The sequence below is a fragment of the Rutilus rutilus genome, assembly GCF_951802725.1.
Source record: "Rutilus rutilus genome assembly, chromosome: 2".
Taxonomy (NCBI): domain Eukaryota; kingdom Metazoa; phylum Chordata; class Actinopteri; order Cypriniformes; family Leuciscidae; genus Rutilus; species Rutilus rutilus.
In genome coordinates, this window is record NC_140210.1 from 31572019 (window position 1) to 31592449 (window position 20431).

The 20431-nt window shown below is 37.5% G+C and overlaps 1 protein-coding gene across 1 annotated transcript; it reads left to right on the forward strand.

Annotated features, from left to right (window-relative positions):
• The first annotated feature begins 1182 nt into the window (after positions 1–1182).
• Positions 1183–15077, forward strand: ednraa (endothelin receptor type Aa). The gene is made up of 8 exons (XM_084392369.1): positions 1183–1436; positions 2688–3158; positions 5352–5479; positions 9314–9512; positions 10878–11030; positions 11461–11594; positions 12473–12581; positions 13665–15077. The coding sequence occupies exons 2-8, from the start codon at positions 2748–2750 to the stop codon at positions 13800–13802; spliced, it is 1272 nt and encodes a 423-aa protein (XP_084248495.1). The 5' UTR covers positions 1183–1436; positions 2688–2747; the 3' UTR covers positions 13803–15077.
• The last annotated feature ends 5354 nt before the right edge of the window (positions 15078–20431 follow it).

Here is a 20431-nt window from a genome sequence, read left to right on the forward strand (position 1 = left end):
GCAAACATTTATTTTAGCAGTATCACCGTTGTTACTGTATTTTTGATAAAATAAATGCAGCCTTGGTGAGCATAAGATACTTTGTATGCTTAAAGCACTGACATCTGCCAAAATCTGTTTTAAAATCTTTAAAACAGTGCTGTGCTGAAAGCTGAAAACATTAATTAGCCTATGTTGTTAGATATGAAGGCTACACACAAATTAGTGCTTTGTTAATACATGTTTACCAATAGAACAGTCTACATGTTGTCAGATAGGTTCAGTCAACCCTTGCATACAGAACAAAATGAGGTAAACCTCTAAATCTCAAGACAACTTGATAAAGCTTCAGTAATGAGGAGGCATTAGGCATAAATAAAACATTACCATAGACCACTAAGTTGTAATGATATTCAGGTCAATGTTTTATTAGAAACAAGTACAGTTGCAGTTTCAGCTTAGGTGCCTGTTTACAATACTGATAAGCCTTCCTGGCTGCACTTAGACCCCATATTGATAATGGCCCATTTTATAGGCATAGATGTTTAGGTTGCATAATGGACAGTGATGTAGTCAGCCAGGAACTTTGCTTTAGATGAGCTTGTTGTTCCAATCGACCTTCTTAAAGACAGCCTATCATGCTGCCAGAGCACATAATGAAAAAGAATCCAAAATAGCTTCAATTTATGTAAGGCTGGTATAAGGCAGACTTGAACCCAAGGCTTATGTGGGCTTTTATGTTCACATGAGCAATCAAGTTTTCCCCTGAGTCTGACCACCCACATTGTGATATTTCAGACATAGAAAGTCCAAGGCACATTTGGCTCTCGATCCCACCACCGTCCCCCACAACCCCTCCTGCATATCAGCCAGTATCGCATCTAAAGCAAAGGACTCGTAGGTGAGTTTGTCAGATGCAAATATCGCTGCTGATCATTTGGGAGAAGGTTATGACATGGTGGCAAGGGCTCTGTCAGGGCGAGAGAAAGAAAACGACAAAGATCGAGGGAGAGAAAGGCGGCAAACCTCAGGAGAGGATTTGTAATTCCTCCTGATGCTTCCCAAGCTTCGGCTGACTGTTGACAGTCAGGCAGGCTGTGCCTCACCGAGCGCTGGTGTTTCCTTTGGGGCCCCCCTCCCGGCCGAGGGGGGAGGTGGAGATTTGCAATCCCACCCCGTCAAAGTGCTCTCTCTTAAACACTCACATACACACACGTACACACACACACACACAGCAACTCTCCACAGGAAAAGCAGGAGACAGAATGCGCAGCCCCTTCACAGCAGCTTTGGTGCGTCGTGGCGTCCAAATGGGATCTTGCTACACTTTGATAGTTGGTTAATTACTCATATGATACCACACAGATGTCTGGGGGGCTCTAGCCGAATATTCGTCTAACTAACTCACTGACTGATTGACTGACGGGATCCTGGGGAAGGCAGACATTTAAGGAGCGGTAGGTGAAAAACCAGGAGGCATTTATAATTCATAAGTGTAACAGTTTACGTGCCGTTCAGGATCTCTTTAGTGCCTAGCTGATGCTAAACTGAGATGCTACTTGAAGGGCTGTCTACTAAATAGTTCCTTGTGTACCAGGTGGTGGCAGGGACTTTGAACAGGAAACACATCTTGGCTCAGAAGTGTTCCTTTGCTGTCAAGATAATGAAAGGGGGTTTCAAATGATTCCAAACAAGATGAGAGTTGATTAACTTTTCTCACTTGTGATTCTTGTGTACGAATAGGCTACATTTGTTATGGATAAAATTGCACAACTTATTTGAAAGAGATTCTTTTTTTGTGTGTGTGATTAGCAACTTTTTAAGAATAAAAAAATAGAACTTTTATGCTCTTTTCGAACAGCATATCTAATGAAATTTATATGGCTTCACTGTAATGTTAAAATATTATTTGGTACCACTTCAACAATGAGAAATAGATTGGTATTTATTAATCTTTTTTAATGTTCGTTGATAGAAATACAACTCTTTATTGTAAGTTCATGTTAGTTCAGGTCTGTTAAATTATATTAACTTTTAATAATGTAGTAATGGTCAATGTTGAAATCAATATTAAATAAGATTAATAAATGCTTTAGATGTATTATTAGTTCATGATATCTAACAAATGGAACCTTATTGCAAAGTGTTATCAAAAAGGTATCTGATTGATATGAACCTGAATTGTTATTAAGCTGTAGTAAATTACTAGAACATTTCCTATAGTGAAATTCCAAAATACATCTTTTTTCCATGTTTAAGTTTGGGAAACCGCCCTAATGAGTGCCAAACGCAAACCAGAGCGGAAATGTGTGTTGAGGAAACCAAAGTGATGAAAGCCATGCAACGGGTGCATTTTTAAAATTACAAATGAAAAAACAAAAGCTTGGTGCTGTGCCACTAGCACCATGCCAGCACTGATGGGTACTTGCCTGGGATGACAGGAAAGGCAACGTCTCGTCCCCATAGCATGACAGTAACTCGTACTGGCACTCTCCATCTGTGCTCCTCCACTAAATCCCTTTTGAAGTTGTGTTGAAGTTTTGCGCATCTAGTGTTATACTTTTAAGTAATTCTCTTTGATTTTGTTTCATTCTGAGGCCTGCATCGTATGTCTCTTTATTTTGTGTGTGTGTGTGTGAGCTGTGACAAACTAAACTTTACAACATTATGTGTTTTTGATTTCCGCCCTGTTGTTTCTTTTTCTACAGCTGCACTAATCAGGATCGTATCACTTCATCTGGAAATCAAAGAGCGAACTGCGTTCTGCAATGGGCATTACGACACTACAACTGGTTTTGCTAATGGCCGTCCTGGCCACTGGTGGAATATGTCAGATAAATAGAACAGAGGAAGTCCAGGACAGTTTTCTTCAAAACTATACTACCTTCAAAACCAATGTGCATAAGGGTCTCCAGCCCACCAACAAAAAGGCCCTGCTGGATAACAATACCATGCTTCCACCCTGCAAGGATCCCACTTCCATCAAGCTCTTTTTTAAGTATATTAACACAATTATTTCCTGTGTCGTGTTTGTGGTGGGAATGGTGGGTAACGCCACCTTGCTGAGGATTATTTACCAAAACAAGTGCATGAGAAATGGACCCAATGCCCTCATCGCCAGCCTGGCTCTTGGAGACCTCATCTATATCACCATAGACATCCCTATCAATGTCTACAAGGTAGGCACCTTTGTTTCTTCATTATTTTCAATTGGTAGGAAACATGACATCATGTTGTTCTTAAAGGGATTTTTCACAAATCAGACAGAAAGACCAGCCTACACTCTTAAAAATAAAGGTTCTTGATTTGCATCTATGGTTCCATGAGGAACCTTTAACCTCAATGGAATGTTTCCATTGTACAAAAGGTTCTTTGTAGTGGAATAAAAGGTTCTCATATTGTTCTTCACATTAAGAAGATCAAAAATGGTTATTCTATGGCATTTCTGAAAACCCAGAGGAAGTTGGGAGGATGCTTAGATGCACAGGGCAAGGGGCCCTATAATTATACGGTCATTCAGAGTTTATCTCCAGGGCCGTTCTATTACGGTTACTGAGGCTTTTGTGATGAGTACAGCAGGGATATGGCCTGATAAAATAAACAGAGGATTGAAGGCCTATCGTCCAAATGAACAGCCCTGTTTTGACTAATGCTTCATCACTAGCCAAAATTCCCTTGTCTAATACTCTGTTCATCAGTGAACTCAGTACTTGACAGTGAACAGAGGCCTCTAGCAGATGGGTCAGTGATGTGATGCTCGAATTTTTTTTTTTTTTTAAATACATTAAAAGTGCAATTCAGACACCTTTTCAATGAAGAGCATATTTTTTCAATTCATTTGCTAAAATGTATTATATATATATTTATATATATATATATATATAAAATGAATATATAATGAATATTATATATTCACAGCGGTTCTGTGAATATGCAAATTAGCCCTGCCTCCACTCACTCACACCAGCTCAGAGATCCACTAGTTTACGATCACACTTTGACGTGATTGGTTACAAGGTAGCTTGTTAAGTCAGAAACACCCGCAATTTCAAACTTTGGTTCACTGCAGGTTTAAGGAGAAAATACTCATGGTGTAGACATGAATTTTCACATGGTTTGTCTTAAAGCACATCAAAAACACCACATAGACATATAAATGTTAAATACTTGATTTTCACCACAAGGGGACTTTTAGATTCATTTACTTTGTGTACATTTACTTATTTATTTTTGTTTAATACTTTTTACTTGATGGATACACCACATGACATTTTTAGAGTCATATACTGAAACCTTTCATCAAAATTGTATAAATACATATGTTTTTAACTAGGCCTATATATATATTTTTTCTTTATCTTGGACTTTCTTATGCATCATTGACCCGGGTCAAATTTCCTATCTGTAGTCTATCTATATGATTTATAATGTTAAAACACTCTCTGAGGCGATGTGCAACAGTTTAGCACAATGTTTCCAGTTTGTACAAATTTCATTTTGAGGGACTTTTCAACAGGATGTTGGGTGGAGACCCAGAGAGTTTCTCTATTAGGATGAAAGGTGTCCGTTTAACATTGAAAGCTCAAACAACAACAGTGTTTTAAAACAGAAGTGCAGCAGTTAGCATGTCTTGTTTTGTGACGCACAGACATCTGTGCACTCCAGACCACTGACTTCCAATATACATCAAATGCACATACACACTCCATCTGTGCTAAACTCCACACTCCTCATACAAACAGGGCCAGGATACACCCATGGAGAGCTTCCTTTCTAAACCTGAGCATAATCCACACACTTTTCCTGTTTAACAAAAGACAACGCCCTTTCAAAGAACCCTGTCAAGGCCACTTGAATGATGAGTCCAAACCAACAAAACACAAACCTTCTACTGACGCAAAACTTCATTTCAAAACGGGGTACACTTCAAAAAAGACGACATGAGGATTTTGTTTTCAACACTACTAGAATCTTCCAAGGTGAAGACTAGCAAAAGTACACAACGAACAAAGAAGTGCCAGGGCCGATATACAAGTAGCCATTGAAACTGCACTAAATCAATTTCATCAAGACAAGATGTGTGCCCTTAAGGCCAAAGACGGGAACAGAGAGTCAAAGCAAAACAATCTGCTACTTATTTAAGTTAAACTGTTTCAGAAACCAGCAAATTCCAGAAATGTAGACTGCCTCAATTATGGTTAAACATCTCCATTTCATTCCAACTTTATAAATAAATGTACAGACATAAGAGCTTAAAATAAATAAGAAAATGCATCCACATTTCATTCATCTCAATGCAGTGTATTCTACTAGAGTTTGTGGGTCATATGGCTGAGGAATCATAGAAATGAACAATCCTTTTTTTCTTGCAGCTGCTTGTCACAAAATGGCCGTTTGATGATAGCCCATTTGGACTCTTCCTGTGCAAACTGGTTCCATTCCTCCAGAAAGCATCTGTTGGGATTACAGTACTCAATCTGTGTGCTTTGAGTGTGGACAGGTAAATCACTGCTTCACCCACTTTCAGTGTCTACATTTTCTAAACCTCGTTTTAAAAAACTCGCCTTTCTAATTTATTTTCACAATCTTTTAATTGTCAAAGAGTTTTTCTACTGATGAGAGAAACTCATCTAATAAAAAAAGCTACCTACACACCTTTCTTTAATTTGACCTTTAAACATCAGGCCTCCTTGAGGTTACAGGTTCAAGTTTCACAGCCGAGGTCTTAGGGTCAGGGAGAGACAAAGGTCAGAAGCTGGGTTTATGGTTTTAGGCCTAGATATGTTATACTCTGTCACTCCTCCTCTTTATTGTAATTCAGATATTTAAAGGATTAGTTCACCTCAAAATGAAAATTTCCTGATAATTTCCTCACCCCAATGCCATCCAAGATGTTCATGTCTTTCTTTCTTCAGTGGAAAAGAAATTAAGTTTTTTGAGGAAAACATTTCAGGATTCGTCTTGTGCTGGTCTGCGACGCGCCAGGCATTACGTAATCACGTTGGAAAGGTGACGCTGGACGTAGGCGGAAGTACCGCCCCATTGTTTACAAAGCGAACATGCGAAGACTAATACAAAAGCCCTTTAACAAAAAAGGTAAAACAATGATGTCGGACAATTTTGAAGTAGGAGAAGAAAATGAGATGGAGTTTTTCACCCTACCCTACCTTTTTGAACCGGAGTACACAGATGAAGACCGTAGGCAGATGGAGGAGACCGCTATGTCCTGTGTGACCTTTCCAACGTGATTTCGTAATGCCTGGCGCATCGCAGACCAGCACAAGATGAACAATTGTGGTTAAAAACTATATACATTTTTATTTTATTTAGAAAATGACCGATCGTTTCGCTAGATAAGACCCTCTTCCTCAGCTGGGATCGTGCAGAGCCCTTTGAAGCGCTTCGAAGCCCTTTGAAACTGCATTGATTTGGACTTCAACAATTTGGTTACTGTTGAAGTCCATTGTGTGGAGAAAAATCCTGAAATGTTTTCCTCAAAAAATTTAATTTATTTTCCACTGAAGAAAGAAAGACATGAACATCTTGGATGGCATTGGGGTGAAGAAATGTTCATTTTGAGGTGAACTAATCCTTTAAAAAGAAATTCACAATTCTTGTCTCAATCTCACTGTATGCTTATTGTACGTCTTCAAACCAAGCATGACCTAACTTTTCAGACTCTATCATTTTTATTGTATCATTGTATTCTGCCACAAATACATTATGCTGTCTTATGAGCAAAACCAATTAACAATTCAAGCTTAAAATCCAGTTTTGAGTACATTGAGTACATTTCATTGGACACTGGTGTCTATCTGTATATTTCTAGATAACTCTATAGTTCTAGAGTTCGGGCCGAGTTCGGGCCGGGTGACAACCATGTTGTACTAAGACCCCGGCCTGGCTATGTGCCCAAGGTTCCTACCACTTCCTTCAGGGACCAGGTGGTGAACCTGCAAGCGCTGCCCCTGGAGGAGGCAGACCCAGCCCTGGCTTTTTTTTTTTTTCATACGTCGAGAGTGACCGACTGATAGGGAACGTCTTGGTTACGTATGGTAACCCTCATTCCCTGAGGGAGGGAACGGAGATGTACGTCCCGTCGCCACATCTGCTGTATCTATATATTTTGTAGTTGTTTAGAAAATTTATTTGTAATTATTTTGACTGTAGAAGCTCAAATTATATATAGGTAATTTGTCAAAAAGAAGCTTAATTTCTTTCTTTTCAATTTATCCACCATTTTAAAACCAGAGATCTCTTGGCATTTTAATTAAGAATGTTGTATGAAATGAGAAAAAGCTGTATTTCCCATATCATCTTGATCAGGGTGGTTCCAATGAAAACCTTCTCAGGAAACATTAGTGCATTTGCACATGTGGTTTAGGGGAAAAGGCAGGACCTTCGGATAAGGCTCGTCCACTTCTTGAATCAGGGCACTTCCTCCAGTTTATAAGGTCAGCTTTAATAGGCACCTCTCTTTAGAAAGTCTTTTCCTCATCAGGAGCCTGAAGCCACCTGCCCACTTCAGTTTAAACGCTACCATAAAGAAGGAAGAATGGCTGTTATCTTGTCGTATGTCTATACAATAAAACTAAACTAAAATGTTGTATTTCGGCCAAATTGTTAAGATACTGTATAAGCCAAAAACAAGCCATCAGCTTTTTTTCCCGTGTGAATGATGTTTCATTGACATTTAGAACCATAAGAGCGAATCAGAGCCACAAATGTCTAGCAGCCCGTCACAATTTTTAAAGAATGAATCACTTGAATCATACGGCTGGACTTAATTTCACAACAGCACAGCCGCTTTCAATTAGTTTCTGAATCATGCCGAGGAAATGTTCAGCACATCTCGTCAGATCCGTTCTCCCCATGTTGTGTGAGCTTACATATTAAATGAAGATAATACATATATCATCCAGGTGGATGCTGCACATTGGTGGTGGTTGAGGAGATTCCCCCTTCTTTGTAAAAGCGCTTTGAGTGCCGAGAAAAGCACTACGTAAATGTAATGAATTATTATTATTATTATTATTATATCACGTCTTTCTTATCCGTCTAAGTTTTGGCAAAGTGGATACATCTCTACTTAGTGAAATATAAATGTCCCATTGTTGTTGAACAGGAATATTCAAATGGGTTATAAAAAAAATATATAGTTATATAAAATCTTGATGCACCGTTTTACAGAATCACCCACAAGAGAAAAGATATTAATGAAACAAACAAGCAAACATGACTTTGAGCAAAGGGAAACAAGCAGCCAGGCAAACCAGTGACTATATCCAAACAAACAGCTGAAGTATATCTGTGAGCATTTTAGTAATATGCATATTACAATGCAAAGCAGCCTTTTCATTAATCTTAGATACTGTAGCTGTAAACCAGAAGCTGAAAGTTGGCACAGCTGCACGCACGGCAATATTTTCACAGAAGCTTTCCCACACGATAGAAATCTGATCAGTCAAGCTTTGCAGGTGTTGATGTTAAAAAGAAAATGGGAAGATTATACATATTTCTCTGAGGTCATTCACAGAGATGTTTAGTTCACATAAAGTGGATCTTAAATAAAGTGGATCTTTCCATCAATCCATTTTATGAAAAGTTAAAGTTGGTATATTGTTGTTTATTTATTTATTCGATAAGAGAATGTACATAAACTATGATGGAAACACATTTACCAAAAAAATCCCTTGATCCGCAAAAACAACAGCCCCCACCCCCCCAATCAAATTGCTGGAGATAATTACCTCCCAGAACTGTCTCACATGACTGAGTTCCCAAACACCAGGCATCCACCGCCGAACGCAAGATAACACGACAGCATTCATTGCATTTCGTCTGCTCGCTCTGAGGCACAAGTAATGTATAATGTACGAAAAAAGAGCCACAGTGGCTTCCCGATTGCAGCAACTTCCATTTTTATTACCAGTAAGTGACAATTTTGTTTTCTTAAATACAGTACATGCACTGTTAAAAACAAAGTTGCTGCCTGACATTTTTTTAAGTACAATCAACTTAGATGTTTAAGTCATTTCAACTTAAATGACATTAAACTGACTTAAAAAAAAAAAAAAAATGTGTTGAATCTTGTAAATCATAAAGAAAAAGTTGAAAATGGCTTAAATTATTTTAATGAGTTGTCATAACTTATTGATCATGTAATTTTTATAGTGTGGGATAGAAATTTCGCAATTGTTTTATGCAATACTCCACTTTTTGTGCATAAGTTAAATGCACATATTTGGATGAAAACATAGCTAATGACATGTCTCTGTTGTGAGATGTTAAAACAAATGAGCAATCTCATGAGAGTTTTATTTTTGTGGCTCAGGTACAGGGCTGTAGCCTCCTGGAGCAGAGTGCAGGGGGTCGGCATTCCCCTCTTTACTGCCATTGAGATCTTCTCCATTTGGGTCCTGTCCATTATCTTGGCTGTACCAGAGGCAATAGTCTTCAACATGATCACCTTCACCTACAAAAACCAAACCATCAACACTTGTATGCTTAAGCCTGAAAGTAACTTCACGAGGGTAAGCTTTAATCGGCTGGATGTCATGCCGACGTCTTTTCCCTTCATTCACATAAACACTCAAGCACTTTTTGTAAGTGCATCCTGTGTGGTTGACCTCGAGCAGGATGCTATGCACGATTTCTGTCATCATTTACAAACTTTGATCTTGAAAGCAACATTTTGCGTAAATCACAGACAATGCAGGGGATAAGAGTAAAACCTTTGGAGTTTTCTTCAGTTTTCCCATGCAGACGATATCTGGAGATTTCTTTTTCTTTGTTCGGTCCAAATAAGTAAATTGATAGCAGACCATGAGTGCAGTTACAAGCTGATGTATCTCTCTCAAGCAGAGCCATATGTGTGGATGAGAAACCGAGTTCATTCTCTCATATGAACCCTGCCATTCATCTCAGAAACATAGGACAATTCAGATGAGACAATTTAATACAGCACAAATTAAATTATAAAAATGAAATTAACATTGTGTTGTTTTCACTTTGAGTACTGTTTTATATAAACAGTTATGCTATAAGGACCTAGGGATAATGTAAGGTCAGCTGATTGTTATCATAAAATAAACCCAGCAGGGTGATCAGGATGCAACGCAAAATGCTTTTCCTGTTTATTGCATGGCTACAATTTAGTACATTATTGAATAAATGTTAACTGCTAAGTAAAGAACAAACAAAAAACGATATTTTACAACACTGAAATAAAAAAATGTAAAAAAATATAGTTTTTTATTATATTTATATGCATTTATATTATATTTATAAAATGTGATGTTATTCCTGTGACGACAAAGCTGAATTACAGTCTTCAGTGTCACATGATCCTTCAGAAATCATTATAACATGCTGATTTTGTTCTCAAGCAACATTTCTTATTATCATCACATTATTACAATATTTAATGGAAACAATGATGTTTTTGTTGTTGTTTTTTTAGGATTTTTTAAGGAAAATAAATGTCAAATGACCAGCATTTATTTGAAATAGACTTTTTTTGTAACAAATGTTTAAAAGAGGAAGAAAAAAAAAAACTTACTGAAACCAAATTTAGTCTATATCATATTAAGCTAGAACGCCTTCCTCTTTTTTTCTCGAATCCATCTCTTTATTTTTTCTTACCGGTTCGTTGCTTCCAGCGTCTAAACATCAAAAGTTTAAGCTCACAGTTAGTCTTCTGAGGGCATTTTTGCTATATTTTTACTACTTTCAATTACCTACCAATTCATGTTGGTATTAAAAAAAAAATTGTGCTGTGACAACTCAGCCCTTAAATGATCTCTCACTGGCTGTAAATACTGCATCATGACACCGTAACGTTTTTCTATTTTCTATAAACATAATGGATACTGTGAATGTCTTTCATCTGCTTTCAGTTCTATGTAGATTTGAAAGACTGGTGGTTATTTGGCTTTTACTTCTGTGTGCCACTGGCCTGCACAGCTGTTTTCTACACCCTCATGACATGTGAAATGCTCCACCGTAGAAACGGAAGCCTTCGGATCGTCCTCAGTGAACACCTTAAACAGGTATGAAAAAGTCCTTAATACTAATGCTCATAAACCTTCAAGTCAGTATCATTCCATAAGGAGTATTACTGCAAAGTGCACAGTAATATTGTGTCTTATTGTCTTTATTAACAATTAGATCATGGATGGGTAACTTCGGTCCTGGAGGGCCAGTATCTTGCAGTTTATTTTTATTTTTTTAAGTGATCTTTTTAGTAATTCTGGAGACCTTGATTAACCTGTTCAGATGTATTTGATTAATGTTGGAACTAAACTCTGCAGAGCAGTGGCCCTCCAGGACCGAAGTTTCGCATCCTTGAATTAGATGATACTAGAATAATCTTTTTAGCCTGTTATGTATGTGCTAAAGTCTGTAAAAGTAATATCTCTGAGAGTACATTATATAACATTGAACATGCTGTGGATCTAATGGCTTGTTTATGTTTTTCAGCGGCGTGAAGTGGCTAAAGCAGTCTTCTGTTTAGTGCTGATCTTTGCTCTTTGCTGGTTCCCCCTTCATCTCAGTAGACTGTTGAAGAAAATGGTTTATGTTCCAACTGATGAAAGACGTTGTGACCTACTCAAGTGAGTGAGCCTTCGCCAATTTTTACTCTTAACAGCGGACTGATTTATTTTATACCCTACATACTTGTACTGTATGTGCATGGTACTTATTGCTTGACATACAAGTTATAGTTTGTACTAAAGTGTTTACAGATGTCCAAATAAGTTTACATACCCCTAACAGAAGCTGTAAGACTTGTAACTTTTTCAGATAAAATAAAAAGATAAATGAGATAAAATAAAAAAATTATAAAAATAAGATAGCCTATATAAAACATATATTTTAAATGTAGTACTGTCATTAAAAAGACTGATTAAAACACTGTATTTCATTGTATTCCACAAGACAAAAACAATATATTAATTTAGACAAATTGTACTGTTTAGAGTTAACAGGAATATTCAAATGGTACATAAAAATATATATAGTTATGCATTAATAGTGATAGTTGTGTATAAGTCCCTTAGTTGGCCACTGAAGACATCATATAGCCACTGTTGGAAAAACTCAAACATAGAGCATGATGGGAAACCAAGACTACAGGATCTTAACGAATTTGTGTCAAAATGATTGGGCAGCTTCCCTTCTCAGGACAGATCAGGGACAATAATGGAAAACCTGGAAACATCAGGGAATTTTAAAAACAGTAATTTAAAAACAAGTCATGGATATTAATACAATTTTAAAAAGTCATGTTTTTTTATGTGACTATGGTATCATATGTCTAGTGTGCTTTAAATTAATTGTTGTATTTTAAATCTTCAGCTAGTATTTAGTATTTGTCATTGCAATCTCTAAAATAATCCATCTTATTCAAAAATGACAAACATCTTGTAGATTGTGCAAGTGGTATGTAAACTTACACACAACAAAACTAAACGAGTGTCCAAACTTTCAGCTTCCTGTTGATCATGGATTATTTTGGCATCAACTTGGCCACTGTGAACTCCTGCATCAACCCCATCATCCTCTACTTTGTCAGCAAGAAGTTCAAGAATTGCTTTAAGGTGAGTGCTTATTCCTTCACTAACCAGTCATTGCAAACAGACTCATACAGAATGAGTGAACGCATACGCTTCCTCACGTCACGACTTCGCAAAATCAGCGGCCACAGAACATTCATGTGCTTGATTTATGGAGACGAATGTTTAGGTGTCCTGTGAGCCATTCTCAGAGAGAGATAAGCCATGCCCAGCCATGGGTGTCTGAGTGTAGATTACAGACAATGATGTCAGATCCTACGTGGGCCCCTTTTCAGTAATGAGGATGATCCCATAAATGCAATGCAGCTGAAGCGTCTGTGAGACAAACCATAACACCAACTCAGTTGGCCAACCCAAGTTCATGGCCCTAAATACAAGCAAACTGGTGAGCTGTGCAAGAGATGGTGTAGATCCAAGAGAAATATTCAACATTGATTTACTATGGGCCAAAGTTAGTGCTGCAGATAAGAAATACTGATTCAAAAAACAAAGTGCCTGCGGGGCAGCATTTCTGCAAAATAATATTACATTGTTTCTTGCACATTTTACAGCATGCTCAAATTGAAATGTCCCGTGATTGGTGCTAAAAGCATGTTCAATTGTTTTCGAAACAGAAGAACGTAAAACTGGCAACATTTAAAAATGTTGGCTGTTCAAAACAGACATTTTCAGCCGCTAAAAGGTTCAAGCTCTATCTCCTTCGAAATTATAGTACCACCTACACTAAACCCTGCTCTAAACGTAACCGATAGTGTTAACAAAAGCAAACCATGCCATTTTAGCTTACTTCTACAAGTCTTGCAGCTCTTTAATCGAGTGTCGTGAGTCGTGACACTTTTTTTTTTAACTGGACTCGTACCTGAGCGTTCCGAATCGCAAGTGCAATGCTGTATCAAGTGAGCTAGTGAGCAAGTTTACTATGTCAGAAACCCATGTCATGCAAACCTGAAAATGTATAACTTAACAAGTCATGCACTTTGGTGTGTTTTGGGGTCATAACATATATGCAATTGTTTTTGAAGTTTTGCAAAGCAGCAGCATGTTTTTCTAATGAGCTTATGTTGCAACAATCAAATGATTTTCCTTTTATCTTTATCACTATTTCAGTCCTGCTTGTGCTGTTGGTGTCATACCAAGAACCAGGTGTCCAGCTCAGGCCCCGTGAACGGCACTAGCATTCAGTGCAAAAACCATGAGCCCGGCAACCTCAATACCGACAAAAGCCTTCGCAAATACAGCGACTGAGAGGCGGAGGACAGTCTACATGCTTAAAACGCATTAGAAAAGCGGACATCATCATCATCAGTGTCAAACTTAGAGGTGGAAAGCATTGTAACCATTCATATGAAACTCAAGGCCCTGTGCTCAGTGCAGTATCAGGATGTTTTTATATATAGCTTCAGATCAGACAATTGCCCTGATATATTTAAAGTCTCCCGTAGACCTAGAGCAGCTGTTCCCAGACATTCAGAGTGTTGTTTTTCTGTGTGAGAGAAGTGGTGGGAGTGAAGACCAACAGCAACAGGATGCAGATGAACCTAACAGCTACAAATTAACCCTCATCAGGAGCTCGACATGTTTTCCTTACGTAAATACTGCACTACGAACAAGCTCTGGATCGTCACTGTCTGATGTGAAAGGAAGTTGCAGAAAGGAAGAGTGAAGTGGTGAGGGTAAATCTGTGTGTGTGTGTGTGTGTGTTTTTGTGTTCCTTGCTATAAGCTTTGCCAAAGAAACTCCCATGCAGCTGAGGGGACAGCCTATCCCTCAAATTCAGTGTCCGGTTGCTATTGTTAGCACATTGAATGCAGTTAAGGAAGCTTGATTCAAAACAAGTTTGTAAAACAGGACCTTTCATGTCACCAACTGGCTAAAAGTTGATTTAGTTGTTAGGCGAATCGTATTGTGCGCTGGACGTCACCTCTGTCTATTTAGAGTAGTAGGAAGATAATGAAGATATGCCTTTTTGTTTAAATGCCAAATTAAGTTTCGTGTGTATATGCTTGAAAGGTGTTAAATGAATATGTAAGCTCAGAATAGAAAAAATACAAAAATACAAACATGAAGATCATACAGCACATGTGAAATGTAACAGCTGGATTGTGTTCCAGATTTGAGGAGGCAAATAACTTTGACCTTGGTAGGATTTAAGAGTCATTTCTAGGAATGACTCCAACTGCAACAAATGCTGGGTATAGTGTAAAAGAAAAAAAATAAATATATATATATATTGAGCATAAGGGCGCGGGAAAGGGGGCTTTTGTGTAATCAAAACAAAAATGCCTAAGAAATACAAACATATCTTTGCTTTATTTTGACACTGTGAAAGTTCTGTGGGCGAGAACTCATACATGCTATTAACCTTGTATACATTATTTCAATATTATTAATATTTAATGGTCTCAGTATTTGTATATCATCTGCATTTGAGTTGAAATATTTGTTTTCTTTATCTTGTTGTACCAAAAATATAACTCAACCATTCAAATGTTTGGGGTCAGTAAGTTTTTTTTTTTTTTTTTAATAAATGTATACTTTTAATCTGCAAGGATATACAAGCAAAGACATTAATATTACAAAATATTATCATTTTTTTAAACTTTTTATTCATCAAACAATCCTGACAAAAATATCTCAAAGAACTGTTTTCAACATTGATAATAATAACAAGAAATGTTTCTGGAGGATCATGTGACGCTGAAGACTGCATTAATGATGCCGAAAATGTAGCTTTACAATCACAGAAATAAATTATATTTTAAAATAATATTAAAATGTAAAAAAGTTATTGCAAATTGTACTAATATTTTACAATATTACCGTTTTACTGTGTTTTTGATCAAATAATCGCAACCTTTGTGAGCAGAAGAGACCTCTTTCAAACACATTATTAAATCTTACCAACCCCAAACTTTTGAAAGAAATCCATTTTCTTTTTAACATAATTTTAAACTAATATGAATGACATTGTATACGTTCTGACAGAGATCTACATGGGTCTTGTTAATTTGAAATGCTAAGTGTTTTGTGCATGACAAAAAAAAAAGAACAAAAAAAAGAAAGAAAAAAGGTCATGTTTGAAGTGTAAGTTGATGTCACGGATTGCCCTTGTCACACTGGTTGAACTTTACCACCTGAGTGAGGAATGTTGCACAGTTATATATATATAAAAATATATATATATATTAAACTTATTATAGTACTATAACAACCGAACATCTGTTTATTACTCTATATATACTATGGAGTACAGAGAATTAACTATAGATTATTTTACATATCATGACTGACTGTTTAAAACTTGTCAAGCTTCTTCTCATAATAGCATTAGTCCAATCTTCTAGGTTCGCTGCTAGTTATTTTTGAGAGTATTGGACCAGACTATTGATTCTACCACTTAAAGCAATGTTGTCTTATCTCCTTATCTCCGAGGTTTCAGTGTTAAAAAGATAGGCCCCTTGTGACATGCTGTCTGTTTTTGGCCTGGGAAGAAGCTCCAGTATGGGAGTGATTTGTGATGCACTTTGACCCACAAGGCAACACGGCCCCTCTGGGTCATCAGTGTCAACCTAGAGGATGTGAACGGGGCATACTAGAAGCCTTAATGTAAACTGTGGAGCTGAAACCATTATCTGTCTGCAATGTAAGTTCCTGTTTATATCAGTCTGATATTGGTTTGGAAAAATAAATGTGTTTTTTATTTGCTTGTGTGGGGTTTTGTAATGTTATATTATATTATATAATGAAGATGATGCTTATTTATAAGCACAGTAGACAAATTGTTGGTCTGGTCTCAAACACATCATGATTTCTCTGAAAAAGAGTTATATGCTCTAACAGTTACACATGTGTATTAATTAAAAAGCTAATAATTTATCCTTGATATAAAGTCATTGCAACACAATGTTCTAGGCTGAATATAAATGGGCCATGTTCACCAGCCAAAATAAGCATGGACTTAATCATTTACAATAAAAATGTCTTTTTGTTTGTTTTAAGACATTTTCTTATCACACATGGAATTAGAAATTGAATTAGAGGAAAGACAAGTCTGTTTTGAGAGTCTACTATTGAAAGCATATTCATGCAAAAATTACGTCTCATCAGAGATTTGAGATATGTTTTTCTTATTCTCATGAAACTGCCTTCAGGGAGAAGAAGGAAAGGTTTTAGGTCCGAGGAATTTGGTGGGAACCTCTGAGCCTGCCAAGGAAGGAGCAAATGAAGCTCAAAGGCAAAGTAACACAAGGAGCCTTTAAAATAAAATAAAATATATTGAAAAGCTGACATGTGCAACTCACATCACTCTAGAAACTTACCCAGATGCCGCTAATATCGCTCTGCATCTGTATTAAATTCAATATTTGTATTATTTTCCTCAAGAAATTAAAAAATGTAAACATTTGAAAAAGTTGTTTTTTCCCCCCAGGATGTACGAGCTGCTCTTTTCTCATAAATTGTATGTTTTATGCTCTAAGTCTTCTGAAATCATATGATAACTTTTTGTGAGGAGCTAATTCTATTAGTTGACTAAAGTAATTATTTACTGAAAATCCATGGCTGCAGCTCATATACCTCAAGCTCATACCAAAATTTGACACCTATAATATAAGGAATAATCCACGGCTAGCTGTGCATTAAACGATTTTAACTGGTTGCCTCCACAGAGTGCATTCAAATCATGCACAGATAGCCATGGATTATCAAGTTTCTCGGTGCGCAACGCAATCTCTGAATCTCTCTTGGTTGCGAGTGACGTATGTGTGTGTGCTTCAATGAAAGCAGTGCATTGATATAGAACAGTGATTCAACTGATTTGGAACTACCTGTGCATTAAATGGTTTTATTGGACACCTTCCAGCCAATCAGAATCGAGTATTCAGACAGACCATGGTATCCCTATACATATAATATAATTCTTTATCCTGCCTTCAGCTCAGGTCTCTCAACAAAGCACATAGTTATTTTCAGAGGAAAAGTAGCTCTCCAAGGCCAAACGACCAGCAAACATAGATAAGCGCTGACTGCATCCTAAAGTTTTTAATAAGAGTGCTCTGCCATGGATTATATTAATAACACATTTCTGATATTACACCACCACTGCCATAACACTTAAAAAGGTAAGAAACCAACGGCATTTGGATCATATCTGTGTGGATAAAACATGTGTGAGAGCGTGCAGTGCAGTCACCTCTATTTATGAGCATGAGGTAACCTTATCTCTCATGCAAGGGATTTCAAACCATCCACAAAATGAATGTATGAGATGACTGAGCTCCAAGAACAATTATCAGATTATTATTTATTTTTTATATTACAATATTGAGGACTAGATAGAATCATTTCTACGCTAAACAATTTCTATCATACATTTTTGGCCAGATGTTTGAGATGAATTAATAATCAAACACATATTTTAAAATGTTTTCTATTTTGAAGGTATCCATCTGGCATGACACCAATTCATGAAGATTGTAATTCACATGTCCAAAGACATAAAGCCACAAACCATGATCCAATAACTGTCCTCATTTAGCCCAACACGTACTGACGTCTAAATTAAATCCAAACTAAACAGAAGAACTCTCATTCTGGGAGTCACATGAGATGTTAACTATGGACGGCACTCGGCGTTTAAACTTTAAATATGTATCCAATTTTCTCAAACACACCGCCTGTTTGTCTTCCCTGCCCCGACATGGCAGAGTCCCACATGCCATTTTGCAGAGCTATCCCTCCAAGTCATCCAACAAGGCGCTCACATGAGTGTGGCAAGAACGATTTCTAATTTATAAAAGCCAAAAGGATCGATTCAATATTCATGAACAATCTGTCCCATCGCAATGAGCCATTTCTGTAACTGGGGGACAGTATGATGACAGCGCAGCGACATAAAGGAAAAGTTCTGCCTCCACGTATTCAGGACTACTTCAGCCTTGTACATCTTCCTTTGTCCTCAAATATTTCATTGACACAATTTTTTCAGATATACCTTATTTTTTGTGAATGGCAAATGACCGGTAGGTCTTTTTAAACCTTTTTATTGCAGTCTGTGTCTTATATAAACACAAGGGCATGAGAGAGGAAAGAATGAGTATTGAGTTTTACAGGTCAAGCTCCTGCCTCTGCTTTCATCATGGAAACGTTTAAACTCTAGCTGATTTTCCATGTAAAAGACCATTAAAGTCATCTTCCACATTTGGTGGGTATTGAAACAGGCTAGTGAAACTGCGCTCTTATGTCTTCTGCGGGACTGCTGGATCTGACAAGGGGAGACTGTCTGAGATAAAATCTGTCCTACTCAATAAAGCATCTGGAAATTATTGCTATTCCTCATTGCACACTCAAGTAAATACACAGGTTTGATTTTAGGGGTTCAAGCACGTAGCGCTGAAACCCTATTGTTAGTTAATTTTCCCATGATGCAGCGTTCTCCATCTAAAACTGATCGGGCAGACCGAACTGTAAGTCGTAGAGACTTGAAACTTTGAGGGCTGGTAGTACTCACACCGCCTACAACGTCACCAAAGACGCGCCCCGAACGGCCTGACGGGGGCGCTACAGCGGTCAAAAGTACAAAATGGCTCATAACTCCTAAAACGTTAGGCGTAGGCTCAAGTGTCTTATATCATTGGAATCATTGGCTCAAGATGGACAAAATGCATGCATCAGTTTTTTGGGTATTTGGGAAAATTTGGGGGTATTTGGGTTTTTTCCAAAAAACTACTTTTGCGAACTACTCCTTGGTTTTTGGCCCGACCGGAACCAAACCAGTGCAGCAAGATTCTCTGGAGTCTGATTGTCAATAATTATCAAAAAAAAAGTGGAAATTTCAGTTCACTAAGGGGAAAACGTTCGAAGTGGGAGGAGCCACTTTTAATAAATTGGCTATAACTCGTGAACGGAACGAGATATTTTCACCAAACTCAGCACACCTATGTAAGAGCTCATTCTGTGGTCGCATGAAAAAAGACATGGCAACTGGCCATTTGGTGGCGCTATAACTGTTAAAAATTATGTATTTCTATGGCAAATCCCATGAAATGGCTAAAAGTGGCCCTCTTCCTGCCTGATTTGCATACAACCTCACAAAATTGGGCGTGCACGAGTCACGTGATGCTAAAGAAGCATGGAAACTTTTATGGACGTCGGGCCATTAGTAGAGGTATTACAGTTCAAAAGGTTTTTTTAAAAAACACACCAAAAACCACCACATTTCCATGATAAATGAGCTGAAAATGCAAAAAGCGACCTTTTTCCTCTCTGAGGTACATGTTAAAAGTTAAAAGGCTTGATAAAGATTTTGTAACCAGCAGCTCAAGCGTCAAGTGCTCAGATCCTATAGTTTTTTTTTTTTTTTTTATATATATATATATATATATATATATATATAAAGGCCTTTTTTAGGCCCTTTTTATTAGGGGTTCAAGTGCGTAGCGCTGAAACCCTATTGTTATTGTTAATTTTCCCATGATGCAGCATTCTCCATTTAAAACTGATCGGGCAGACCGAACCGTAAGTCGTAGAGACTTGAAACTTTGAGGGCTGGTAGTACTTACACCGCCTACAACGTCACCAAGGCACGCCCCGATCGGCCTGACGGGGGCGCTACAGCGGTCAAAATTTCTAAATGGCTCATAACTCCTATACCGTTAGACGTAGGCTCAAGTGTCTTATATCGTTGGAATCCTTGGCTCAAGGTGGACAAAACTTGCCCTTCAGGCAATTAAATGTTCCTTTAAATATATATTTTTTTAAACTCTGTAATATCAATGGTAAATCATTCCATAATTTCATTCCTCTATACCAGTGGTTCTCAAACCTGTCCTGGCGTACCCCCAACACTGCACGTTTTCTTTGTCGCCCTAATCAAA

What these genes read in the sequence shown, in the direction of transcription:
- ednraa (XM_084392369.1), top strand. Translation starts at nt 2,748, where the DNA reads ATGGGCATTACGACACTACAACTGGTTTTGCTAATGGCCGTCCTGGCC. An exon ending in TCCCTATCAATGTCTACAAG is followed by an intron (nt 3,159 to 5,351) that starts GTAGGCACCTTT and finishes TTTTTCTTGCAG; the next exon opens with CTGCTTGTCACAAAATGGCC. An exon ending in AGTTCAAGAATTGCTTTAAG is followed by an intron (nt 12,582 to 13,664) that starts GTGAGTGCTTAT and finishes TCACTATTTCAG; the next exon opens with TCCTGCTTGTGCTGTTGGTG.